General features: G+C 42.6%; 1 protein-coding gene across 2 annotated transcripts in view; it reads left to right on the forward strand.

Annotated features, from left to right (window-relative positions):
- The window catches only part of LOC135519366 (NEDD8-conjugating enzyme UBE2F), an 89926-nt gene extending 79992 nt beyond the window's left edge, over positions 1-9934 (forward strand). For both annotated transcript variants that reach the window (XM_064944555.1, XM_064944554.1), the window contains one exon: positions 6233-9934. In XM_064944555.1, the coding sequence (XP_064800627.1) occupies positions 6233-6283 (51 nt within the window). In that variant the 3' untranslated portion in view covers positions 6284-9934. The remainder of the gene's footprint in view (positions 1-6232) is intronic.
- The last annotated feature ends 15040 nt before the right edge of the window (positions 9935-24974 follow it).

Below are 24974 nucleotides of genomic sequence, written 5' to 3' on the forward strand. Positions count from 1 at the left end.
TCAAGGACGGTACATTTGCCATAACAAGCGGTGATGCAGCCAGTCGAGATGGTGCAGCTGTAGAACTTTTTGAAGAGCCAAGGGACCATGACAAATATTTTCAGCCTCCTGAGGGGGAAGAGGCGCTGTCATGCCCTCCTCATGATTATGCGGGTGTGTGGACCATGTTAAAATCTTAGTGATGTGGACGCCAAGGAACTTAAAGCAAAGGAGCAGGGGTTCATGTACTCTACATACTCCCTCACACTAACACAGATATGCACAGTAGTTGTCCCAGCTGCCTCTCGCAAGCCCCTGCCGAGTGTGACGTCCACAGTTTGTGGTTCTCGATGTGAGGGCCGTGGCATTCGTGAGGAGTGTCCAATTTCTTGGTCTCCCCTGACCCTGTAGCTTTGTGGCACGCCGACTGAACATCAAGTCTTTGTGCGGAGGGAACTGAGAGATGTGTGTCAGAGGGTACTGGGAAACCACGGCTCACACGTCCACCACATAGCATACTGATGCTAAATGACCATGTAATCACCATACTGATGCAGCGGTCTCCCAGCTGACTGTCCCGTCACAGGAAGCTTGGCCTCAAACTCTCTCTCTCCCTCTCTCTCTTTGAGAGGAAACTAGGGCTTTTAATAGTAACGGAGTCATGTTGCAGCAGTGGTGTTGCAGAATCCCCATCCCACAGTAGGAAAAACAACAGCCACCCAGTCAAATGGATCTGACCTCCTACTGAGAAACAGCCCTTTTTCCAGCTTTATTGTTGGTTCAGCAACAAACGTAGAGAGAGTAGGCTTAAAGTGGAACTCCCCCAGTGCTCAATGCTCTCTGATTGCATTGTTATTCTATTGTCAGCTGGGAGGGGTTAGGGGCTGGTGGGGGGGGGGGGCATACAGTAGTGCTGTGGAAGATGGAACATACCAGAACGGAACAGACTGAACCCACACGGGGCTGCCATTTGACTGTTGACCTTAAAACTAAAGAGGTCGATGATTAGCCAGGCATGATTACTTTATTGACCTTATCTTATGTCTTTGTCAGCAACACAAAAGCATATTGGACTTATACTTTGTCATGTCATTGTGGTACATGTCGTTGTGAGGTCCAAATGTATTTGGACAATGGCACATTTTGTTGTTTTGGCTCTGTACTCCCCAGCACCTTGGATTTGAAATGATACCATATGAGGTTAAAGTGCAGTCTGTCAGCTTTAATTTGAGGGTATTTTCATCCATAACGGTTTAGAAATTACAGCACTTTTTGTACGTAGTCCCCCCATTTTAGGTGTTTCAGATTATGTTGTGCCCAATGGTAAATAATGTAGTGTGTTATTTTAGTCACTTTTATTGTAAATAAAGAAATAATATGTTTCTGAACATTACGGATAATCATGAATGCATGATGAGTGGGAAAGGCATAAATATCATACCCACACAAAAATGCTGACCTCCCCTGTTATTGTAAAAGGTTACCATGTCTTGGGGGTATGATCTTTGTGCCTCTAACTTTCTCACACATTATTCACAATTCACTTCAACAAAGTACTGAGTGAAGGGTCTGAATACTTATCTAAATGTGATTATTTTATTTTTTTATACATTTGCAACAATATGGGGTATTGTGTGTAGATTGCTGATGGGGGGAAAAAAACGATTTAATCCATTTTAGAATAAGGCTGTATTGTAACAACGTGGAAAAAGTCAAGGGGTCTAAATACTTCCCGAATACCCTGTATACCTGAATTTGTCCAAATACTTTTATTTCCATAAAATGGGGGGGACTATGTACAAAAGTACTGTATTTTGATCCTGATGTAGATGACAATACCCTCAAATTAAAGCTGATTATCTCTACTACAACCTAGTAATTGTATCATTTTAAATCCAAATTGCTGGAGTACAGAGCCAAAACAACAACAAATGTGTCACTGTCAAAATACTTTTGGACGTCACATTAACTATTGCAATGCCACAGAAAATGGTAGATTTAAGGTTGGCCACAGCAAACTAACAGCCGCGTTTTGACTGATATGATTAGTTACTCAGGTATTCTAGCATGGTCAGCCATACTGCACCATTGATTCCCAGTCCGAAAGCTTAACGAAGGCCTTGCATAATGCTCTCTTGAGGGACCCTGTGGTCTTCTGACTGCATCCTAATGCAGATCTATGGCTCTCCAACCACCACAGGACCAGTATCTTTACTGTGCTAACAATCTGTCTCACACTGGATCAATAGCCAATCAACTGGCTGTTTGTTTGCACGTGAAAACAACCCTTAATCCACGTGACAGGGTCTGGCTCGACATGGTTCTGGATGGTTGAACCACGGTGATCTTTAGCGCTTAGTTTACACCGTGTCAGTTTTGTGAAGTGAAAACTTTGACGGTATGGAAATGTTGTAGTTTTGTCAACTTTCTTTCTGTCAATAATTCTTTGAAATCACTAGCTCATCTGGCCTCTGTGTGATCTCCTGTCGGACTATCTAGTATTTGTAACACCTTGCTGGCTGTGGGCCACCTTCAGCGCTAGTTCTACCTGACGTGATCTGACCTGAATCGGTGCAAACTGATCACGTTACCAGGTGAGCCAGAGGGCTCTGAAATGTTCTATCCCTAGTCCTGATGGGGAGGAAAGAGGAAGAGGGGGATTCGAAGTGATAGTGTGAGATGAGTGCCATCAGGAGGTCTCGTTTTCTACCACTCCACCCCTTCCGCCCTCCCACCCCTGCGGTCTACCCTGACAGCGTCTGCTGAGTTGGTGTTCAGGGGATTTGATTGCCTTTTTTCATAGCTTGACTGTTGCTCCTACCCTACCTGTAGCAGTGGTGGTGTGTGCAGCTGGTTTAGCACTTTAGGTGCTGGACAGGAACACACAGTATTGTCGGGACAGGAACACACAGTAGACTCACATTAATGCTGTGTTGAGCGGTCTGTTCCCATCTGGACTGATCACATCCAATTTGGGCAATCAGACTTTTTGAGCTGGAGGGGTGAGTGTTTGAGGTGACTGCAGATGCTCCAAACTGTCCCACAACAGTGCAGTGGCAAACATCTCTGGATGACATGTACAAAAAGGTCAAGTATCTGAAATAATCCAACAGCCTTTTGTGAACGAACACCCACACTTGACTTTTGCCAATCGCTACTTTAAAGGAAAACATTTGCTTACTATGACTAAGCATTGTGGTTGCCCCACCTAGCAATCTTTAGATGAATGCACTAACTGTAAGTCACTCTGGATAAGAGTGTCTGCTAAATGACTATGTAAATGTAAAGGACATGGAGGAGAGGAGCCATGCAGCCCTGTGTTCTGAAGTAACCTTGTTTGGTGTTACAAATCATGTCACAGGGTTACTGAAGGCCATTGATTGGTCAATTTTGTTTTTGAAAACGTCTGAATGGCCAAACCAAAGAGTGACTGAGGGTTCCAGAGTGCATGTCATCTCTGCCAGTCGTGTGTAATAGACATGTCCCTGGGAGTCAAAACAGTGACATTGATGCGATCTGACAGGAATTCAACTTGTCTCTTTTCCTGTATTTGCTGTAGCAGGGGAGGGACAGTATGTAGTTTTGACCTATTCCCTGAGGAAAATGGTTTATAAATCTGCAGGACTAGTTTGAGTACATCTGCACTTTTACTTTTGAATTTGTTTGAGGACATTGACTTGTTTGTCAAAGAACTGTTCTGGATGTCATCATTCATCTCCATTGTTATGTTGTGTTATGTCATGTCATAGTATTACCCAATATAAATCTCCCCCCAAATATCTGTTTCTTTGTAATATTCTGCATACAGATGTATATCAAAACGCTTTTAGCCAGGGAAGAAAGGTAAGGCCCACACGACCACAAACCCTTCAGATTGTTATAATGGGGCAGATTAATACGCAGAACTACGTAGGGGGGGCTATTCCAAGCTCTGTGCTGCGCTCAGCTTGCTGCCAAAATATTTAGCAAGGCTGCAGAGTTATGTAAAGTGTGTAGGGGGGGGTGCAGCAGTTGAATCCCCAAGGTCTCAGCTTGGAGTGTTCCGGGCTCCCTGTTCTAACTGTTCGTTCTAAGTCTGTTCTGTCTACCTAGCTGTGCTGAGGGCTCTTTAACGTAGTGATGTTTTCTTTGCTCTGTTGCTATAGCCTGACTGTAAAGCTGGAGCACATTCCACCCAAGGCGAAGTACAGCCATTTGCATTAATTCATTTACCTCTTGAAGAGGTGTTTTGAACAGAAGAGGTGTTTTGAACACTGGTGTACCTGCCTGCTGGGAGGATGTGAGCTAATTCAGTAGGAAAGGTTACATGGTTCAGTTCACTAATGGATGGCCGCTAACGCTAGTCCGTCAGTCAGTGTCTGCTTCAACTACAGGCTTTGTTTGGTTGGTTTCCGCACTGCTTTCCTCCTTCATATCAGTGTCTGTCTCTGTCCTCCCCACGTCCTTGGAGTTTCACATAAGATCAACGTCATAATCTACCCCCCAGGTCATCTGCCCTCTGGCTTTCATCTGCCCTCTGGACTGTAGAGTCCCAGTAGGATGGATTAAGACTCAAAAAGCAGGTTACTAACCAGCCGTCTGATTGTGATATTCATCCCCATTTACATACAAGCTTTCATGCAATGTCAGACAGAGAGCGAGATCTGTAGAGCTAATTGTTTTTCCCTGAGTGTAAAGTAAGCTATTGAGTAGCAGGCACAGGCTCTTTTAGATGGCATGCTAGGAACTAAGTCTTGTACTAATTGTAAGTCTCTCTGGATAAGATCGTCTACTAAATGACTAAAATGTCAATTGTAAGTCGGCTATACACATTGTCCTTAAGTCGTCACCATTTTAAAGCATTATGTCTTGCGCTTATCTCCATAAGTTGTTGTTGGCATGGTTGACATTGTTGTTGTTGTCTGAGACTCTTCTGGCCTTTTCCAGCCCTGACCAAGCCTCATTCTGAGCTTATTCTCAAAGGAATTAATCCTATCTTGGGAAACGTGCATCTGTGAAACTGGAGCTTGATGGGTAAATAATGCGTTGATGTCAATGGGATGTCCCTGTGCAGATTGGAGGAGAGTTTACAGTTGCTTCTTTCACTTGCCTTGGCTCCTGATACCAGGGCTGTGTGGTCTTTTAGTGGACTCCACCCCCTTCTACCCTCATCAATTCCCAATCGAACCCAAATCCTGGACCACTAATGAGAAGAGAAGAAAATAGGCTTTTGTTGGATGCGTTTGTTGTTGCTCTCAGAATTGTGCTGTGCTGTGCATGACCTGAGCTGGTGTGGTTTAATAAAGCTGGCCCTGGAAAAGGAAAAGGGCAGGGGGCAAGCTGACCCAGGAGAGACAAACAGAGCCAAGGATATCAATCGCTTTGAGCTGCTCCTGCCACCTGTGCCGCTACATACGCTGCCATGCCAACCTGGCTCCATTTCTCCTCTCAATCATCTAACTGTCCCCAGACAGGCTCATGGGAATTAATTTAATTTGACTTTATTTAATTTAAACTCTACGCACAGAGTACACACACTCTCTCTCTCACACACACACACACACACATACACTCTGGCCCAAGGCTTTAACTCCCCAGTTCTGTAGTGGAGGTACTGCACTATAGTGTTCCATACCATTCAGAAGGATCAATTAGGCCCAGATACTGTGTATACACCGGCTGGGGAAACCGAGGTTGTCACAGACAGGCAAAGATGGGTTGTTCACTGTGTTCCTCCAGACTCCCTGTAGACTGGGGTTATTTACAGCCTGGTACTGGGTACAGAACAACAGGCCAGCAGAGCTAATTGAGGAATCCTGAGCCCTCCTGGGTTCCTCTCAGGCATCTTGTTGTTGGAGGCTGTTTACCCGGAGCCAGAGCTTTAGCAGTGCAGCATGGCCCTCCGTCTCTACCTCCATCTCCACAGTCTGGCAATGGGGACCGTATTCCCTGGCCGGACGGACGTTCTGCGGGTAATGTTTTCATAGCTCTTGTTGTAGCCGTGCCCTCAGTGGTCGTATCATGTTTTGCTTGACAGGAAGTGTGCGGGGTTTGTTGGTAATGTTTTCATCCCACTGTATCACTGCCATCAACCCCTGATGCATCTTACTGCATTGTTATTGAATGTTTCGATCAGTCATTTAAACTGATGAACACACTGTATATTGGCCTAAAGATTTTCAGAGCAGTTGGAGGTAAGATGTTTGTAAAAAATTAAACAAGGATATACAGATCCAGAAAAGCTCACTGATGTTGTTTGTGTGTCTTGTTCTAGGAGGATTTCCGTAATAAGGTTCAAGATTACATCAAGCACTATGCCAGATGATGACTGCATCAGCTGCGCCGGCTGCCTGCAACCCCCCCTTTCTTCGACTGCGCAGCTGAACCCCGCCCCCTAACGTTTCGTCAACCAACCAACCGCTGCACATTGCTGACACGCCCTGACTGCAATATAATGATGCTGAAAGAAGAAAAAAAAGATTTACAAGAAAAATTGTTTTTTAAAAGTTTGAGGGATTATGCTTTAATTGCCCTGAGTGGCCTAGAGTAATCATGCTGCGTCACCGCAGGGATTGTCCAATGACGGGGCCTCTGTGTGTCTGAGACAATAATAGTGAGCGCATGTGGCAGTGAGGACCCTGGATTTAACCAATCCACTTAGCTGTTATTTAAGAATTGACGAATCAAAGAGAAAGATTATCTGTTAGTGTTTCTCAGTTCTAGTGCCTGCCATGTCTGGTTGCAAAGAAAATGCACACGAGCACACACACACACAGAATCCCTTCACACACATTGCAAAGCAAACGCACTCAACTAGTTACTCACAACACACAGCACTTGGTTGTGCATGCACACCCACCCAGCCACACAGAAACACACACAGCTGGAAAAACAACATCTCTGTTATGTCACTCATTCAAGGCCTGCACTCCCCCGCCCACACCCACCTCATCAGACAGCATGTGAATGGCAAGTGCCACCGACACAGTCAGTCCCCATTCTGTTGTCCACTTCACTCAGCGTACGTCTGAAATGGCACCCCTTTATATTACCCTACTTTTAACAAGAGCCCTATAGGCCCTGGTCAGAAGTAGTGCACTACATAGGGAATAGGGTACCACTTCAGATACGCACACTTCCTGTCCTGTTCACTCATCCACAGGGGGAACACAATTTACCGGTGCCCCAGACACACTGTAACACTGTCCGGATCAAGCTCCTAGGAAAAGACTCAAGCTGTACCACAGTACAAGTTCTACCACCACACCTGAACCTTGACCTTATCTCAGCTCCCCTGACCTCTGGGGAAGCCAAGCGTAGAGGGCACTGTGCCTCTGATAGTCTGTCTGTCTTGCTCCATCCATCCATCCTGACGTTTCTCCTTCTACTCTCTTAGGACCCACCACCCTCATGCATTCTCCTCTGCCCCCATGGAGGTAGAGGGAATACGAGGGCTCTCTTCTCTGCTAGGTTGTGTATGAGAGTCCTCTGTTTCGAGGCAAGTGAGTGGGGTCTCCTCTGTATGCATGTCCTCATGTGTCTGAATGTCCCCCTCTGTGTGTGTGTGTGTGTGTGTGTGTGTGTGTGTGTGTGTGTGTGTGTGTGTGTGTGTGTGTGTGTGTGTGTGTGTTTCTGAGAGATATGTAGATCTTTGAGTGTGTGGGTTTGTTGCTTCGCTTTGCCTGGGCTGGCTTTGTGCCTGTATGTGTGCATATTGGAACGTTAGATTCAGTGTCATCACTGTATTAAAAACTTGTATTCACATGTTTGCATGAGGCAAAATGTATGTGGCCAGGAGGTGATGTATTTTACAGTAGGTATGTTAGATGTGTGTGTGTTCAAATGGACAGGGGTTCATGTGACTTGTTTTTAGCATGCTCTGGTTCCTAGCCCCACACTCCTTATTTTACTGGTCCAGCTAGCCTAATTCTCTGTGGGGCTCGGGAGGGTCTGTCTGTTCCTCAGTTTAAATCCTCCTTTTCTTTCTCAGATTGTATATCCATTTTTTAAGATATATTAAAGAGGATATAATAAGGAAAAACATGTACTTATTGTGTTTTTTCTTTCTTTCCACATTCAATGTCTTTATCACACATTCATGGATTGTAATTGCTGGCAACAATGTTAATTGAAAGTTTTTTGCAATGTTATAATTAGTGGTGCAACAGATCACAAAACTCACGGTTTTGGGTTGCAGGGCGGATGATTTTTCCGATCAGCAAAAAAATAAGAGACAAATATAACTTTGCTTTCCATTTATTACTTAAAGAACACTTAAAGCAAGGAACTTTTCAATGTTTAAATAAAATATTAAAATAAAATATTCAATACTCAATTGTTAAATTAAAGTGCAATATGAGACATGATATCTTCTTCCTTTGAACAATAGTGAATGAAAAAGAATTGCCTGTGTCCACATCATCAAAAAGAGAAAGAAAGAAAGAAAGCAGACCTGAGCTTATAACTTCAAATTCTCTAATGGCAGCCTTGACATCTAGTAATGGTGCGGTCTTCCTTACTTGGGGCCATGGATTGTAGAATCCTTGTTTTCAAAGGTAGGATCATGGACATAGACGGTGCAGTTTCAGTGCTCAATAGGGTTGTAACCGTTTTCAGAGGTTTGAGCACCTGGAGGACCTCCTCTGCCACTTTCACATCATCAGACAAGGTGACGATGTCTTTATTTTTTTGTTCAAGGTCTTGTCTGTCAGTGCAGAGTATACAGCTGCCTGCTGCTCACGATGGAATTCCACTTATGACATGTTGGAGAGCTATCTTGTTGTGACATGGTGTACGAGCTCGTGGGTCAGTAGCTGTAGCATTTCCTGCTTGGTCTTAAGCACATGAGCGGCTGTTCTTCGGTGGAAAAAGGAAACCACCTCCCTGATCCTCCCAAGGAGGCGGTCCATCTGGTTCACTGAGATTCCCCTTTGGGATGCTAAATTGATCACATGTGCAAAGCAAGCTATCTGTGGCCCCAGTCCAGCTTCTATCACTGTATTTACTTGGTTCTGGCATTATCTGTGGTGGTTGGGATATTGCTATTGAGCCTCTCTAGCTTCCACTCTGCTACTGCTCCTAGAAGTACCTGCGCCAGATTTGTGCCTGTGTGACTCGTAGAGGGGGTGTGTCTGTAGCACCGGACTTCACATCTCCCACTCCTCTGGTTTAGTGAGCAGTCACGTAGCTTTCCGTTACCCTGGAGGTCCACTCCTCTGTGGTGTAGTGAACAGTCACGTAGCTTTCCGTTACCCTGGAGGTCCACTCCTCTGTGGTGTAGTGAACAGTCACGTAGCTTTCCGTTACCCTGGAGGTCCACTCCTCTGTGGTGTAGTGAACAGTCACGTAGCTTTCCGTTACCCTGGAGGTCCACTCCTCTGTGGTGTAGTGAGCAGTCAGTCAGTCACGTAGCTTTCTGTTATACGTTTCTGAGTAACAGAGGGCTTTGCATAGGGGCTTTGTTGCGTTTTTTAATTTTTTTAATTAAATTACGTTGAACCAACGTGGAATTGACGTCAGTGCCCAGTGGGTAGTTGGTACTCCCACACACAGAGTGACCTGAAAGAGATCGTCAGGAGGATGCCTCTCAAAGATGTATCAACCCACTTACTGTACAAGTTCTCATTGAAATAACCCATGTTCCATATTCATAGTACTGCCTTCGGATCCTTGAAAAGCGCTGATATAAATTCAGTGTAGCATTAGTCTATTTCCATAATATGCTTTTATATCAAAATATGAATCTCTAGTAAAAGTAATAGGTGTTACAAAGTGGAGTGGAGAAATTCTATTTTTTATTCTGATTCCCCTAATAAATTTATTTGGTTTTAGCTTGTTTCAAATGTAGGCTCTAAGCACTGAAAATTAAAGGTACAATGCAGCTGTTTTTATCTCAATATCAAGTGATTTCTGGGTAATAACTAAGTAACTTAATGTGATTGTTTTGAATTGTCAAAAATAAACTTTGTTATTGGCAGAGAGGTTTGGAACTCTCTTATTGTTCTATTAAATAATTTTCCACCTGGTGATGTCACCAGAAAGGCCAAAACTCCATCCCACCAAAATAGGCTGAAATTTCAGGCAGTCTTTTCAAACAGCTCTTACACTAAAGGGGCATTTTCAGAATTTCACGGTGTTATACACCTCGTAGTGTGTAAATATATATAAAACGCAGAAAATCACATTTTTGGCTGCACTGGGCCTTTAAAGAGGTGCTCAAAAATACACAATTATGTTGTTGTTTATTGATCGTACCAGTTTACTTCGGTGGGTGTTAAATTGCTGTACAGTAATTGTGATGCTAATGACAAGTGAAGGTCTTGTGCAAACAAAGCAAAACAACCTCCACATTGTGTTAAACTGGGAGAGCATGGTATCTGAACAGTCAGTCAGTTATGCCTATACCCATACAAACCCATCTCCCTCAATCACTCACTCCCTCACTCACCCACTCTCCAGTTTCTAAAAACAGTGCCGTGAAGTGTAGTTTTAGTCATCAGTCAAATCTATGGGTGGCCATCCTCAACCACCACATCCAAACCCAGCACTAAAGACCAACCACTGTTTGTCTGCAGTGCACAGTGTGTTATGTCATATTATCTGCTTTCAAAATAGATTTTCACCCATTTCACAAAGTGGAAGCCAGTAAAACAACGATGCCCCCACTCACACCTGTGGGCACATAGTTGACCTGGTCGTCACTGACTCCATCCCCATCAAAAACATTAGGGTCTATGACCTCTGTGTCTGACCACAAGGTTTTTGCACTGGACTTGACATTCTTTCCTCATCTAGCCAAGTCCAAGCATCCCATGTGTTTCCGGAACTGGAAAAACAGACCCAGTCAGCCTGTCAGAGGACATCTTGAACCTGTCTTCTACATCTTTTTTTCCATCCATGGATGAAACTGGGGTTTTCCAACCAATCCCTGGGCAGTGCGCCTGACTTCCATGCAGTTATAAAAATATGGGAGGTCGCATTCGCTCACTGAGAAATATGAAATCCACTGGATGCATCCTAGAGCAGGCGTCTCAGAAACCCATGCCTCACCTTCCACAAACTTACCTTTCAAGAGCACCAAAATGCCTATTCCAAGGCCCTGAAAGAGGCATGGTCAACATTCTACTCCAATCTCATCAGTAACAATCTGTGAAACTCAACAAACCTGTTTTCCACCATAAACCATCTTTTACAATCCCAGTCCCAGTTACCCATCGAGACAACGAAGAGCAGTGTAACAGCTTCATTTACTTTTTTAAAACAAAGGTCTGCAAAATAAGATCTTTCATCTCCAGCTCTACTACTCTCTCCTCCCACCCTTGACCCAACGCGGCAGGGTAGCCTAGTGGTTAGAGTGTTGGACTAGTAACCGGAAGGTTGCGAGTTCAAACCCCCGAGCTGACAAGGTACAAATCTGTCGTTCTGCCCCTGAACAGGCAGTTAACCCACTGTTCCCAGGCCATCATTGAAAATAAGATTTTTTTCTTAACTGACTTGCCTGGTTAAATAAAGGTAAAAAAAATAAAATAAAAATAAATAAAAAAAAACACCATCTCGGTCTCTCCCCCGCTTCCTTGAAGTCAGGGAGGTATTGAGAAAACATCTCCATAATTAAAATCTGTACTTTGGATCCTATTCCAACAGCCCTGCTCAAATTATGCACCCCTGCGCTCAGCCCTCTGATAATCCAGATTGTTAACCACTCCCTCCAATCTGGCAGTGTTCCACCCGCATTTAAGACCACTGTCATCAGCCTCCTTCTGAAGAAGCCCACCCTGTACACGGAAGTGCTGGCCAATTACAGGCCAATACCCAACCTCCCCTTCCTCTCCAAGGTGTTGGAAAAAGTGGTTGCTGTACAGCTCTCAATCATAACCTATTTGAGGGCATGGATGAAGCATAACTTCCTTCAAGTGAACCTCAGTAAAACTGAGTCCCTACACCCCCACCAGGTCCAGCACTCACCAATAATAACACACCTCAACATTGCAGGATAGAACATCCCTCTCTCCAACTCAGTTTCCAATGTGCATGTAAAGCTTGATTCCTCCCTGACCTTTGACAGCCACATCAAACAACTGTGTAAGGTGTCATTCTATCACCTTAAGAACATTGCCAAACTCTGTCCCACCCCCTCACTTAGTCTGATGCAGAGAAGTTTGTCCATGCATTTATCTCCTCAAGGCTGGACTACTTTAACACACTCTTCATCGGGATCCCCGGCAGGAGTCTCAGAAAGCTCCAGTAGATCCAGACCAGAGCTGCCAGGATCCCGATGGGTGCGGAAACACCATCACATCACCCCCATCCTGGCATCTCATTCCGGATTGAATTCAAAACCTTCCTACTGATTTTCCAGACCCTCCTTATCTCAAAGAACTGCTCTCCCTCCATAACCCCATCCACACCCTCAGCTGGACCAAGCACCGTTCCTTGGGGATCCGGCTTTTAGCCCACAGCCTCCAGAATGCCCTCCTGAAGGCACCACAGACTCTGGGCTCCTTTAAAACGGACCTAAAGACCTTTCTCTTTAGGAAGGCTTTATGATGATAGCTGTGCTTCGGGGTGTCCTTGTCCCTTGTAGCGTCAGCTGGGATCTTTATGTCAGTTGCCCTGTTTAGTTATGTCCAATGTTTTCCTTTTAATTTTTTTGTTTGTTGATAATTTAAAATAATTCTGTAATTGTCCCTTTAAACATCCGAAGGTCAACATCCCCATCCCCACATTTCTCTCATGTAAATGTTGTAGCTACATAGAAATATTAAACCATTTATTTGGGAAATATCTAGTGTTTGCAATTTCTTTATTACCATGCTGATTTCAAGTTGTATTGGATTTATTTGTATCCGTTAAAGACATTGAATACATGTTGTTTCGTATATATTTCCAACATTTAGTATGTTTAGTTTTTTTCTCTGTGAAGTAATTTAATTTAAAGTTGTGATTTTGTTTATGTAGATACATTTCAATGTTGTTAACACACAGTAACCAGAAACCTGATCTTATTTGCATATTAATACTGAGTTTGCAGCGAACAGAATGTTTGCCACAAGTTAACCAGGGTTGTTTGCCAGACGTTCACAAATTGCCGCAAATATACCTGAACAATTTTGCCAAAATACTCATTTGTATGTGAAAATATGAGCTTTCTGCAAATTGGCCAAAGGTTTGCCACACTTGTTTGCCAGAAGCCAGTTTTTTTGGTAATGGTAAGTTATGAAATGCCTCTGTAAAAACACACTAAATTATTCCCAGTCACACAGTAGCCATGGTTTTACAAGGAACACAGATCTTCAGGAGCTAGCAGTGTAAACTGTTTTTACTGAGAACACCCAGGTCATGAGAGGAGACAATGTGCCATACAATGTCAAGGGCAAAGAAGACACTTTCTGAGACACACACAGAATGCCTTATAGGTGCATTTATAATGCAGAATGATGCACTTACAATGCATTAGAACACTTACTATAAGCTGTTTGCAGGAGACACTGTACCATGTCAAGGGCAAAAAAGGAGCTTCCATAATCCATCTACCCTTATTTTACCTAATGATCATCATAGACTTTTATAGCCATTGAAGGACATACAGTAGCAACAGGACTCGGGCCAGGAGGTGGAATAAGTCTTTTGACATCCATCCCGACCAAATGGAGAAATGGGTTCTCCTTCCCAGCATCATAGGGACCTCCAGATCCCAGCATCCTTCATAGTGCAGGGAAAGGAAAGGAGACACTGTTCCTCTCACATCACCACCGGGACCGCCACTGCTGGGAAGTGCTGAGGAGATGTAGTGTGATCGGGTGAGACGGCGGCGATCAATACGTCCCTCCGTGACCTCCCCCGACCCCAAGTCGTCCGACAGCAGTCAGGAGAAACAGCCCATAAATCACTGGGGGATTATGTAGGGAAGTCTGTGTGTGTGGATAGTGAGACAAGTTTATCAAGAGCTTCAGCTGGCTATTTCTGTTCGTGTTCTAACCCCCGTTACAGCCTCTCCAGGATCAAATAACCCTTGGAACACTACTAGTCTACTGAGCTGCTTTATGTGTCAGGGTCCAACTCTATATGAGTTCCTGTTACTTTACCATTTGATATCAGAAAGTGGGCCTGCCATACCATGTCAAGGACAAACAAGGAACTTTTTTGAGGCACACACATAATGCCTCTGAAGTGGGAAGTTTACATACGCTTAGGTTGGAGTCATTAAATTAAATTGTTTTTCATCCACTCCACAAATTCCTTGTTAACAAACTATAGTTTTGGCAAATCATTTAGGACATCTACTTTGTGCATGACGCAATGCATTTTTCCAACAGATTTTCACCCTATCACAATTCCAGTGGGTCAGAAGTTCACATACACTAAGTTGACTGCCTTTAAACAGCTTGGAAAATTCCAGAAAATGTCCAGTGTCATGGCTTGAGAAGCTTATGATAGGCTAATTGACATAATTTGAGTCAATTGGAATTGTACCTGTGGATATATTTGAAGGCCTACCTTCAAACTCAGTGCTTCTTTGCTCTAAAAAAAAATTGTAGACCTCCACAAGTCTGGTTCATCCTTGGGATCAATTTCCAAACACCTGAAGTTACCGCGTTCATCTGTACAAACAATAGTACGCAAGTATAAACACCATGGGACCACGCAGCCGTCATACCTTTTAGGAAGGAGACGCATTCTGTCTCCTGAGATGAACGTACTTTGGTGCGAAAAGTGCAAATCAATCCCAGAACAACAGCAAAGGACCTTGTGAAGATGCTGGAGGAAACGGAAACAAAAAGTATATATATTCACAGTAAAACGAGTCCTATATCGACATAACTTGAAAGGCCGCTCAGCAAGGAAGAAGCCACTGCTCCAAAACCACCATAAAAAAAGCCAGACTACGGTTTGCAACTGCACATGGGGACGAAGATTGTACTTTTTTGGAGAAATGTCCCCTGGTCTGACGAAACAAAAATATAACTGTTTGGCCATAATGACCCTCGTTATGTTTGGAGGAAATAGAAGGAGGCTTGCAAGCCAAAGAATACCATCCCAACTGTGAAGCACGGGGGTGGCAGCATCATGTTGTGGGGGTGCTTTGCTGCAGGAGGTACTGGTGCACTTCACAAAATAAATGGCATTATGAGGAGGGAAATTATGTGGATATATTGAAGCAACATCTCAAGACATCAGTCAGGAAGTTAAAGCTTGGTCGCAAATGGGTCTTCCAAATGGACAATACAGTGCCTTGCAGAAGTATTCATCCCCCTTGGTGTTTTTCCTATTTTGTTGCATTACAACCTGTAATTGAAATGGATTATTATTTGGATTTCATGTAATAGACATACACAAAATAGTCCAAATTGGTGAAGTGAAATCAAATAAATGGAAAAGTGGTGTGTGCGTATGTATTCAACCCCTTTGCTATGAAGCCCCTAAATAAGATCTTGTGCAACCAATTACCTTCAGTAGTCACATAAATAGTTAAATAAAGTCCACCTGTGTGCAATCTAAGTGTCACATGATCTGTCACATGGTCTCAGTATATATACACCTGATCTGAAAGGCCCCAGAGACTGCAACATCACTAAGCAAGGAGCACCACCAAGCAAGCTGCACCATGAAGACCAAGGAGCTCTCCAAACAAGTCAGGGACTTGTTGTGGAGAAGTACAGATCAGGGTTGGGTTATAACAAAAATATCTGAAACTTTGAACATCCCACAGAGCACCATTAAATCCATTATTAAAAAAATGGAAGGAATATGGCACCACAACAAACCTGCCAGGGTGCTCACCAAAACTTATGGACCATGCAAGGAGTGAATTAATCAGAGAGGCAACAAAGAGACCAAAGATAACCTTGAAGGAGCTGCAAACCTCCACAGTGGAGATTGGAGTATCTGTCCATAGGACCACTTTAAGCTGTAAACTCCACAGAGCTGGGCTTTACGGAAGAGTGTCCAGAAAAAAGCCATTGCTTAAAGAAGAAAATATGCAAACACGTTTGGTGTTCGCCAAAAGGCATGTGGGAGACTCTCCAAACATATGGAAGAAGGTACTCTGGTCAGATGAGACTAAAATGCCATCAAGGAAAACGCTATGTCTGGCGTAATCCCAACACCTCCCATCACCCCAAGATCATCATCCCCACAGTGAAGCATTGTGGTGGCCGCATCATGCCGTGGGGATGTTTTTCATCGGCAAGGACTGGAAAACTGGTCAAAATTGATGGAATTATGGCTGGTGCTAAATACAGGGATATTCTTGAGGGAAACCTGTTTCAGTCTTCCAGAGATTTGAGGCTGGGACAGAGGTTCACCTTCCAGCAGGACAATGACCCTAAGCATACTGCTGAAGCAACACTTGAGTGGTTTAAGGGGAAACATTTAAATGTCTTGGAATGGCCTAGTCAAAGCCCAGACCTCAATCCAATTGAGAATCTGTGGTATGACTTAAAGATTGCTGTACACCAGCAGAACCCATCCAACTTGAAAGAGCTGGAGCAGTTTTGCCTTGAAGAATGGGCAAAAATAACAATGGCTAGATGTGCCAAGCTTATAGAGACATACTCCAAGGGACTTGCAGCTGTAATTGCTGAATTGTTAGGCACGCTCAAGTTTTCAGTTTTTTTGTCTTGTTTCTTGTTTGTTTCACAATAAAACATATTTTGCATCTTGAAAGTGGTGGGAATGATGTGTAAATTAAATGATACAAAGCCACAAAAAAATAAAAATAATTCCAGGTTGTAAGAAATGCCAAGGGTGGTGAATACCTTTGCAAGCCACTGTACCACGGCTAAGGGCTATTCTTAGGCACGTCACATCGCAGAGTGCCTGGACACAACCCTTAGTCTTGGTTTATTGGCCATATACCATAAACCCTTTAGGTGCCTTATTGCTATTATAAACTGGTTACCAACGTAATTAAAGCTGTAAAAATAAATGTTTTGTCATATCTGTGGTATACCTACCTAATCTTACTACATTTGCACACACTGTACATAGATGTTTCTATTGTGTTATTGTCTGTACATTTGTTTATCTCATGTGTAACTCTGTGTTGTTGTTTTTGTCATACTGCTTTGCTTTATCTTGGCCAGGTCACAGTTGTAAATGAGAACTTGTTCTCAACTGGCCTACCTGGTTAAATAAAGGTTCAATTAAAAAATTAAAAAATACGATCTGATATACCACGGCTGTCAGCCAATCAGCATTCAGGGTCGAACCACCCAGTTTATAAAATTAATTATAACACTTGCTATAAGCTGTCCACCGGAGACACTGTACCATGTCAAGGGCAAACAAGGAGCTTACATAATTCATCTCCCCTTAAGTTACCGATGTTCATCATAGACTCTTATTATTGTGATTCCACTAATACATGTAATCCCCTTTAGCTTGTGATTCAAATGCAGGCTCTTAGCGCTGAGTATTAAAGAGGTGCTCATATATGCCATTATGTTGTTGTTGTTGTTTATTGATTGTGTCAGTTCACTTCGGTGGGTGTTAAATTGCTGTACAGTAATTGTGATGATAATGAGAAGTGAAGGTCTTATGCAAACAAAGCTAAACAACTCTCCATTTTGTGTTAAACTGGGAGAGCATGGTATAAGATGTTTTATTTATTTAACTAGCAAGTCAGTTAAGAACAAATTCTTATCTACAATGACGGCCTACCCCAGCCAAACCCGGACGACACTGGGACAATTGTGCGCCGCCCTATGGGATTCCCAATCACGGCTGGATGTGATGCTGCCTGGATCCGAACTAGAGACTGCAGTGACGCCTCTTGCACTGAGATGCAGTGCCTTAGAAGGCTGCGCTACTCAGGAGCCCCAAATCAGTCAGTCAGCCTGCCAGAAAGTGTTTTTCATTGTGCCTATATCCATAATAATATATACCATTTAGCAGACACTTTTGTCCAAAAAGACTTACAGTCATGCATGCATACATTTTACATATGGGTGGTCCCAGGAGTCAAACCCACTATCCTGGCATTACACGTGTCCTGCTCTACCAACTGAGCTACAAAGAACCATAGAAACCCATCATCCTCACTCACTCCCTCACTCTCCCGTTTCTAAAAACCGTACAGCTATGTAATCTGGTTTCAGAGCTGGTCATGGGTGCACCTCAGACACGCTCAAGGTCCTAAACAATATCATAACTGCTATCGATAAGAGACATTACTGTGCAGCTGTATTCATCGACCTGGCCAAGGCTTTCGACTCTGTCAATCACCACATTCTTATTGGCAGACTCAACAGCCTTGGTTTCTCAAATCACTGCCATGCCTGGTTCACCAACTACTTCTCTGATAGAGTTCAGTATGTCAAATCAGAGGGCCTGTTGTCTGGACCTCTACCAGTCTCTATGGGGGTGCCACAGGGTTCAATCCTCGGGCCGACTCTCTTCTCTGTATACATCAGTGATGTCGCTCTTGCGGCTGGTGATTCTCTGATCCACCTCCATGCAGACGTCATCATTCTGTATACTTCTGGCCCTTCTTTGGACACTGTGTTAACTAACCTCCAGATGAGCTTCAATGCCATACAACTCTCCTTCCGTGGCCTCCAACTGCTCTTAAATGCAAGTAAAACTATATGCATGCTCTTCAACCGGTCATTGCCCAAACCTGCCTGACCGTCCAGCATCATTACTCTGGACAGTTCTGACTTAGAATATATGAACAACTACAAACACCTAGGTGTCTGGCTAGACTGTAAACTCTCCTTCCAGACTCACATTAAGCATCTCCAATCCAAAATGAAATCTAGAATCGGCTTCCTATTTCGCAACGAAGCATCCTTCACTAATGCTGCCAAACATACCCTCGTAAAACTGACCATCCTACCGATCCTCGACTTCGGCGATGTAATTTATAAAATAGCCTCCAACACTCTACTCAACAAATTGGATGCATTCTATCACAGTGCTTACAGATCACTGCACCTGTACATATCCCATCTGGAAACTGCCCATCCAACTACCTCATCCCCATACTGTATTTATTTATTTATCTTGCTCCTTTGCACCCCAGTATCTCTACTTGCACATTCATCTTCTGCACATCTACCATTCCAGTGTTTAATTGCTATATTGTAATTACTTCGCCACCATGGCCTATTTATTGCCTGTATATAGACTTTTCTTTTTTCTACTGTATTATTGACTGTATGTTTGTTTATTCCATGTGTAACTCTGTGTTGTTGTATGTGTCGAACTGCTATGCTTTATCTTGGCCAGGTCGAAGTTGTAAATGAGAACTTCTTCTCATCTAGCCTACCTGGTTAAATGAAAGTGTAATAAAAATAAATGTAAAAAAATATGGCCAGTCAAATCTGTGGGTGCATTCTTAAAAAATTGTGCTGTCTAGAACTCTGAGGTTTTTTGGTTGCAGGTAGAAAGCATTTAAGTTCCATTTACACTGTAAAACCATAAAACGTGACACGTTTATAACCTTAATGTCAGTGTAGATTTGTTATTAAGTGTTCTCATCGTAAACACAAGCATTTAGAATGCAATATTAAACATCATAGTCAGCTTTTTCCAGTCTGTTCAACCTTTTTCCAGTCTATTCAACCTTTTTCCAGTCTGTTCAACCCTTTTCCAGTCTGTTCAACCTTTTTCCAGTCCAATCTGGAGAACACCTATATCTCAAATTGTGTTCAAATTTTAAACACTATTGTTTACTTCCCCATTGTCCCGTTTTATAACGCATTTAGTCATTAGAAATTGATATGACTTTCCATGCCTTTTATTAATATCAGTGTTAGGAATGTCTTTCACCTTGCCTAAATTTCAGCACAACTGAACAGGTCATTTGATTAAAGAAATATTTTCAATTGGATGGTGGTGTTACTTGACTGTGTTGAGTTCATTTCCGTTAACTCTCTCAGAGTGAAAAAGATGTGGAAGCGGCCTCATCATATTTCCCAGCATGCTGTGTTGCAGGTTGATTTTTAGAATAGTTTATTTTAATATCTATGTTTCATCATGCACATTGATTGATTAATTGGTCTCATACTATACAAAAATAAAGTTACATTTTACTAAAGTATTCCAACTTGTAAGTCATGCTGTGAAATATGTAAACACAGCTTTAACCCTAGAGTGTTTAAACACTGTTAAAGTGTTTAACAGTGTTAAAGCTATTTCCCCTTAGGCCAGCTGCAAAGAAAACATTTGCTATATTGTAAAAAAATAAAAAATAATAATAATAATATTTAGGGTTAGGCATTAGTGTTGGCATGGTGGTTAAGGTTAGGGTTTAAAATCAGATTTTAAGATTCATGACAAAAAAAATGCTAAACTTAAGAATCGTCTTTTATGATAATCTACCCGCACACACAAACCCAGATATGGGATGGCAGATGAAGTCAGTCATTTTTACAGAGCAGGAACAACAATTCCCTCCTTTCAAATATGGAAGTGATGACATGCTTCTTGTTCAAAGGCGCTGGCAGATTGTATTGTTTCAGTTAGAGGCGTTTTGAACGATTGATTGATTTGTTTACACTTCTTGGCGGTTGAGTTAACTGCTTCACCAATCACAGGGGTTTGTTTTGTTTCTGTGGGAGGTCGGGTAGGGGGCCAGGGTGTTTGTGTGCGAGGGGGGGTGGGGGCATTTTGATATGAGAATGCTAAGTCTGTGTGTGTGTGTGTGTGTGTGTGTGTGTGTGTGTGTGTGTGTGTGTGTGTGTGTGTGTGTGTGTGTGTGTGTGTGTGTGTGTGTGTGTGTGTGTGTTTGTGTTTGTGTGTTTGTGTAGGGGTGTTGTAAGAGCTTCTGGAATCTTCAATCAAATGTATTTATTAAGCCCTTCTTACATCAGCTGATGTCACAAAGTGCTGTACAGAAACCCAGCCTAAAACCCCAAACAGCAAACAATGCAAGTGTAGAAGCACGGTGGCTAGAAAAAATTCCCTTGAAAGGCCAAAACCTAGAGAGGAACCAGGCTATGAGGGGAGAGAGAGAAAGAAAGAAAGAAAGAAAGAAAGAAAGAAAGAAAGAAAGAAAGGAAGAAAGGAGAGAAAGAGAGAGAGAATTAGAGAGAGCATACTTAAATTCACACAGGATACCAGATAGACAGGAGAAATACTCCAGATATAACAGACTGACCCGAGCCCCCCGACACATAAACTATTGCAGCATAAATACTGAAGGCTGAGACAGGAGTCGGGAGACACTGTGGCCCCGTCCGACGATAACCCTGGACAGGGCCAAACAGGCAGGATATAACCCCACCCACTTTTCCAAAGCACAGCCCCCACACCACTAGAGGGATATCTTCAACCACCAATTTACCATCCTGAGACAAGGTTGAGTATAGCCCACGAAGATCTCCCCCACGGCACAATCCGGACAGGGTGACCATGTCAGTGACGCACCCCTCCTAGGGATGGCATGGAAGAGCACCAGTAAGCCAGTGACTCAGCCTCTGTAATAGGAATGGTAGAGAATCCCAGTGGAGAGAGGGGAACCGGCCAGGCAGACACAGCAAGGGTGGTTCGTTGCTCCAGTGTCTTTCCATTCACCTTCACACACCTGGGCCAGACTACACTCAATCATAGGACCTACTGAAGAGTTGAGTCTTCAATAAAGACAATGGTTGAGACCGAGTCTGGGTCTCTCACATGGATAGGCAGACCATTCCATACAAATGGAGCACTATAGGAGAAAGCCCTGCCTCCAGCTGTTTGCTTAGAAATTCTAGGGACAGTAAGGAGGACTGCGTCTTGTGACCGTAGCGTACGTGTAGGTATGTACGGCAGGACCAAATCAGAAAGATAGGTAGGAGCAAGCCCAGATAGGTAGGAGCAAGCCCATCTTCTCTTTATTCTGTTGGTGTTTGTTCTCTCTCTCTGTTCTCTCTTTCTCTGTTAGTTGTGTAATGACCCAGTAGGCGTATGGGCCAGCTTCTAGTTGCGCAGCTGAATCCCTGCCTTAACGCCTCCATCACTCAACACTGGTGTCTGCTTCAATCATGGATCTGTACTGCTTGGAACTTATCAAGGTTATGATCACAGGTTAACCTTTCAGCAAGAAAATGCCCCAATAAAAACTGATGCATTTACCCCCTGTATGTTTAAGCCCTTGGTAAGCTAACATATGGAATTGTTTGTTCTAAGATAATCACACCATGGATCATTTAGCTATTACGTTTGGCATTTTTAGACCCTTGTAGGTATAAAACAAAGTATAGAACAAATGTTTAATAAAATATTGCATTTGGATTTTACTGCTATAGCCATAGAAGCACATTGAATAGCATATTCATGAATGGGGAAACAGACTGTCAAAAAATAAATAATAAGGAATAAGGTTTTGAAGTGTCTGTCCTACATCGAGCGGATATTTGTTTTTCAATCAGGGATGATACATTTTTTAGATCCATATTTAGTCACTTTAGCACTTTTCACATCCGTTTTACTTTTGTGCCATTTTTACTGCGGTACTGGTTTAACTTCCAACAACCCCTGAAGATTGTGTGCGTGATAGTGCAAAACAAGGCAGCTCTAAATGTTTGTGTCGATGTCGGTATTCATTTTGTAGTTCAAACTGTTCAGTCTGGGCAGTTGGTTTTGTCAGAAGACATCTTCGAAATTAAAATGTGGCCTTCTGAAAGTTCAGACGACTGCCGTAAAGTTGCTAGCTCAAATGGTTTGGGTTTTACAGAAAATGTTGTGACGATTTTCTTATCTGGATCCTCTCGTGTGTAGGAAACACCGCTTTCACAAGCCTCATGTTATTCCCAGTCACGCAGTAGCCATGGGAACACAGATCTTCAGGAGCTAGCTGTGTAAACTGTTTTTACTGACAGGAGACAGTGTGCCATACCATGTCTAGGGCAAACAAGAAACATTTTTGAGGCACACACATAATGCCTTATACAGTTCAAGTCGGACTTTTACATGCACTTAGGTTGGAGTCCTGAAAACTTATTTTTCAACCACTCCACACATTTCTTGTTAACAAACTATAGTTTTGGCAAGTCGGTTAGGACATCTACCTTGTGCATGACACAAGTCATTTTTCCAATAATTGTTTACAGACAGATTATTTCACTTATAATTCACTGTATCACAATTCCAGTGGGTCAGAAGTTTACATACACTAAATTGACTGTGCCTTTAAACAGCTTGGAAAATGTCCAGTGTCATGACTTTAGAAGCTTCTGATTGGCTAATTGACATCATTTGACTCAATTGGAGGTGTACCTGTGGATGTATTTACAAGGCCTACCTTCAAACTCAGTGCCGCTTGTCATCATGGGAAAATCAAAAATAAATCAGCCAAGACTTCAGAAAAAAATTGTAGACCTCCACAAGTCTGATTCATCCTTGGAAGTAATTTCCAAACGCCTGAAGGTACCACGTTCATCTGTACAAACAATAGTACGCAAGTATAAACACCATGGGACAACGCAGCCGTCATACCGATCAGGAAGGAGACGTGTTCTGTCATGTTCTAGAGATGAACTTACTTTGGTGCGAAAAGTACAAATTAATCCCAGAACAACAGCAAAGGACCTTGTGAAGATGGTGGAGAAAACAGGTACAAAAGTATCTATATCCACAGTCAAATGAGTCCTATGTCGACATAACCTGAAAGGCCACTCAGCAAGGAAGAAGCCACTGCTCCAAAACCACCATAAAAAAGCCAAACTATGGTTTGCAACTGCACATTTGGTGAAATGTCCTCTGGTCTGACGAAAGAAAAATAGAACTGTTTGGCCATAATGACCATCATAACGATGAACACCAAAGAACACCATCCCAACCGTGAAGCATGGTGGTGGCAGCATCATCTTGTGGGGGTGCTTTGCTGCAGGAGGGAATGGTTCACTTCACAAAATAGATGGCATGAGGTAGGAAAATGATATGGATATATTGAAGCAACATCTCAAGACATCATTCAGGAAGTTAAAGCTTAGTTGCAAATGGGTCTTCCAAATGAGCAATGACCCCAAGCATACTTACAAAGTTGTGGCAAAAATGGCTTAAGGACAACAAAGTCAAGGTATTGGAGTGGCCATCACAAAGCCCTGACCTCAATCCAATAGAACATGTGTAGGCAGAACTGAAAAAGTGTGTGCGAGCAAGGATGCCCACAAACCTGACCCAGTTACACCAGCTCTGTCAGGAGGAATGGGACAAAATTCACCCAACTTATTGTGGGAAGCTTGTGGAAGGCTACCTGAAACGTTTGACCCAAGTTAAACAATTTAAAGGAAATGCTACCAAATACTAATTGAGTGTATGCAAACTTCTGACCCACTGGGAATGTGATGAAAGACATAAAAGCTGAAATAAATAATTATCTCTACTATTATTCTGACATTTCACATTCTTAAAATAAAGTGGAGATCCTAACTGACCTAAAACTGGGAATTTTTACTAGGATTTAATGTCAGGAATTGTAAAAACTGAGTTTAAATGTATTTGGCTAAGGTGTATGTAAACTTCCGACTTCAACTGTAGACAGGTGTGTGCCTTTCCAAATCATGTTCAATCAATTGAATTTACCACAGGTGGACTTCAGTCAAGATGTAAATCAATGGAAACATAATGCATTGGGGCTCAATTTCTAGTCTCATAGCAAAGGGGTAGAATACTTATGTATTTCTATTTTTTATTTGTAATAAATTTGCAAACATTTCAACAACAAAAAATGCTTTGGATTTCCCCACAGAAAAGTGAGGTGAGCGAAAATGAATAAATAATAATAATTAGGTGGATAAGGAGTAGCAGTACTTTATGACATTGTCCTAGGCTATATGGACATGAACATTAGGCAAAATATTCCATTTCAGATGGAATACTAATTGAGTGTATGCAATTATTATTATTAATACACAAATTAACATTAATGAACATTATTCACATAGGATGTATAAAATAATGCAGTATTCTATCATATTCAAAAATGATTAAAAAAAAAGTAATGTATGAATGCATTATCAGTTCGTTAATTTACTTACTTAATTGTATGACATCATTGAACAGGACTAGCATGTCTCTCCTCCCCCCTA

This window comes from Oncorhynchus masou, chromosome 29 (genome assembly GCF_036934945.1).
Source record: "Oncorhynchus masou masou isolate Uvic2021 chromosome 29, UVic_Omas_1.1, whole genome shotgun sequence".
Classification (NCBI taxonomy): domain Eukaryota; kingdom Metazoa; phylum Chordata; class Actinopteri; order Salmoniformes; family Salmonidae; genus Oncorhynchus; species Oncorhynchus masou.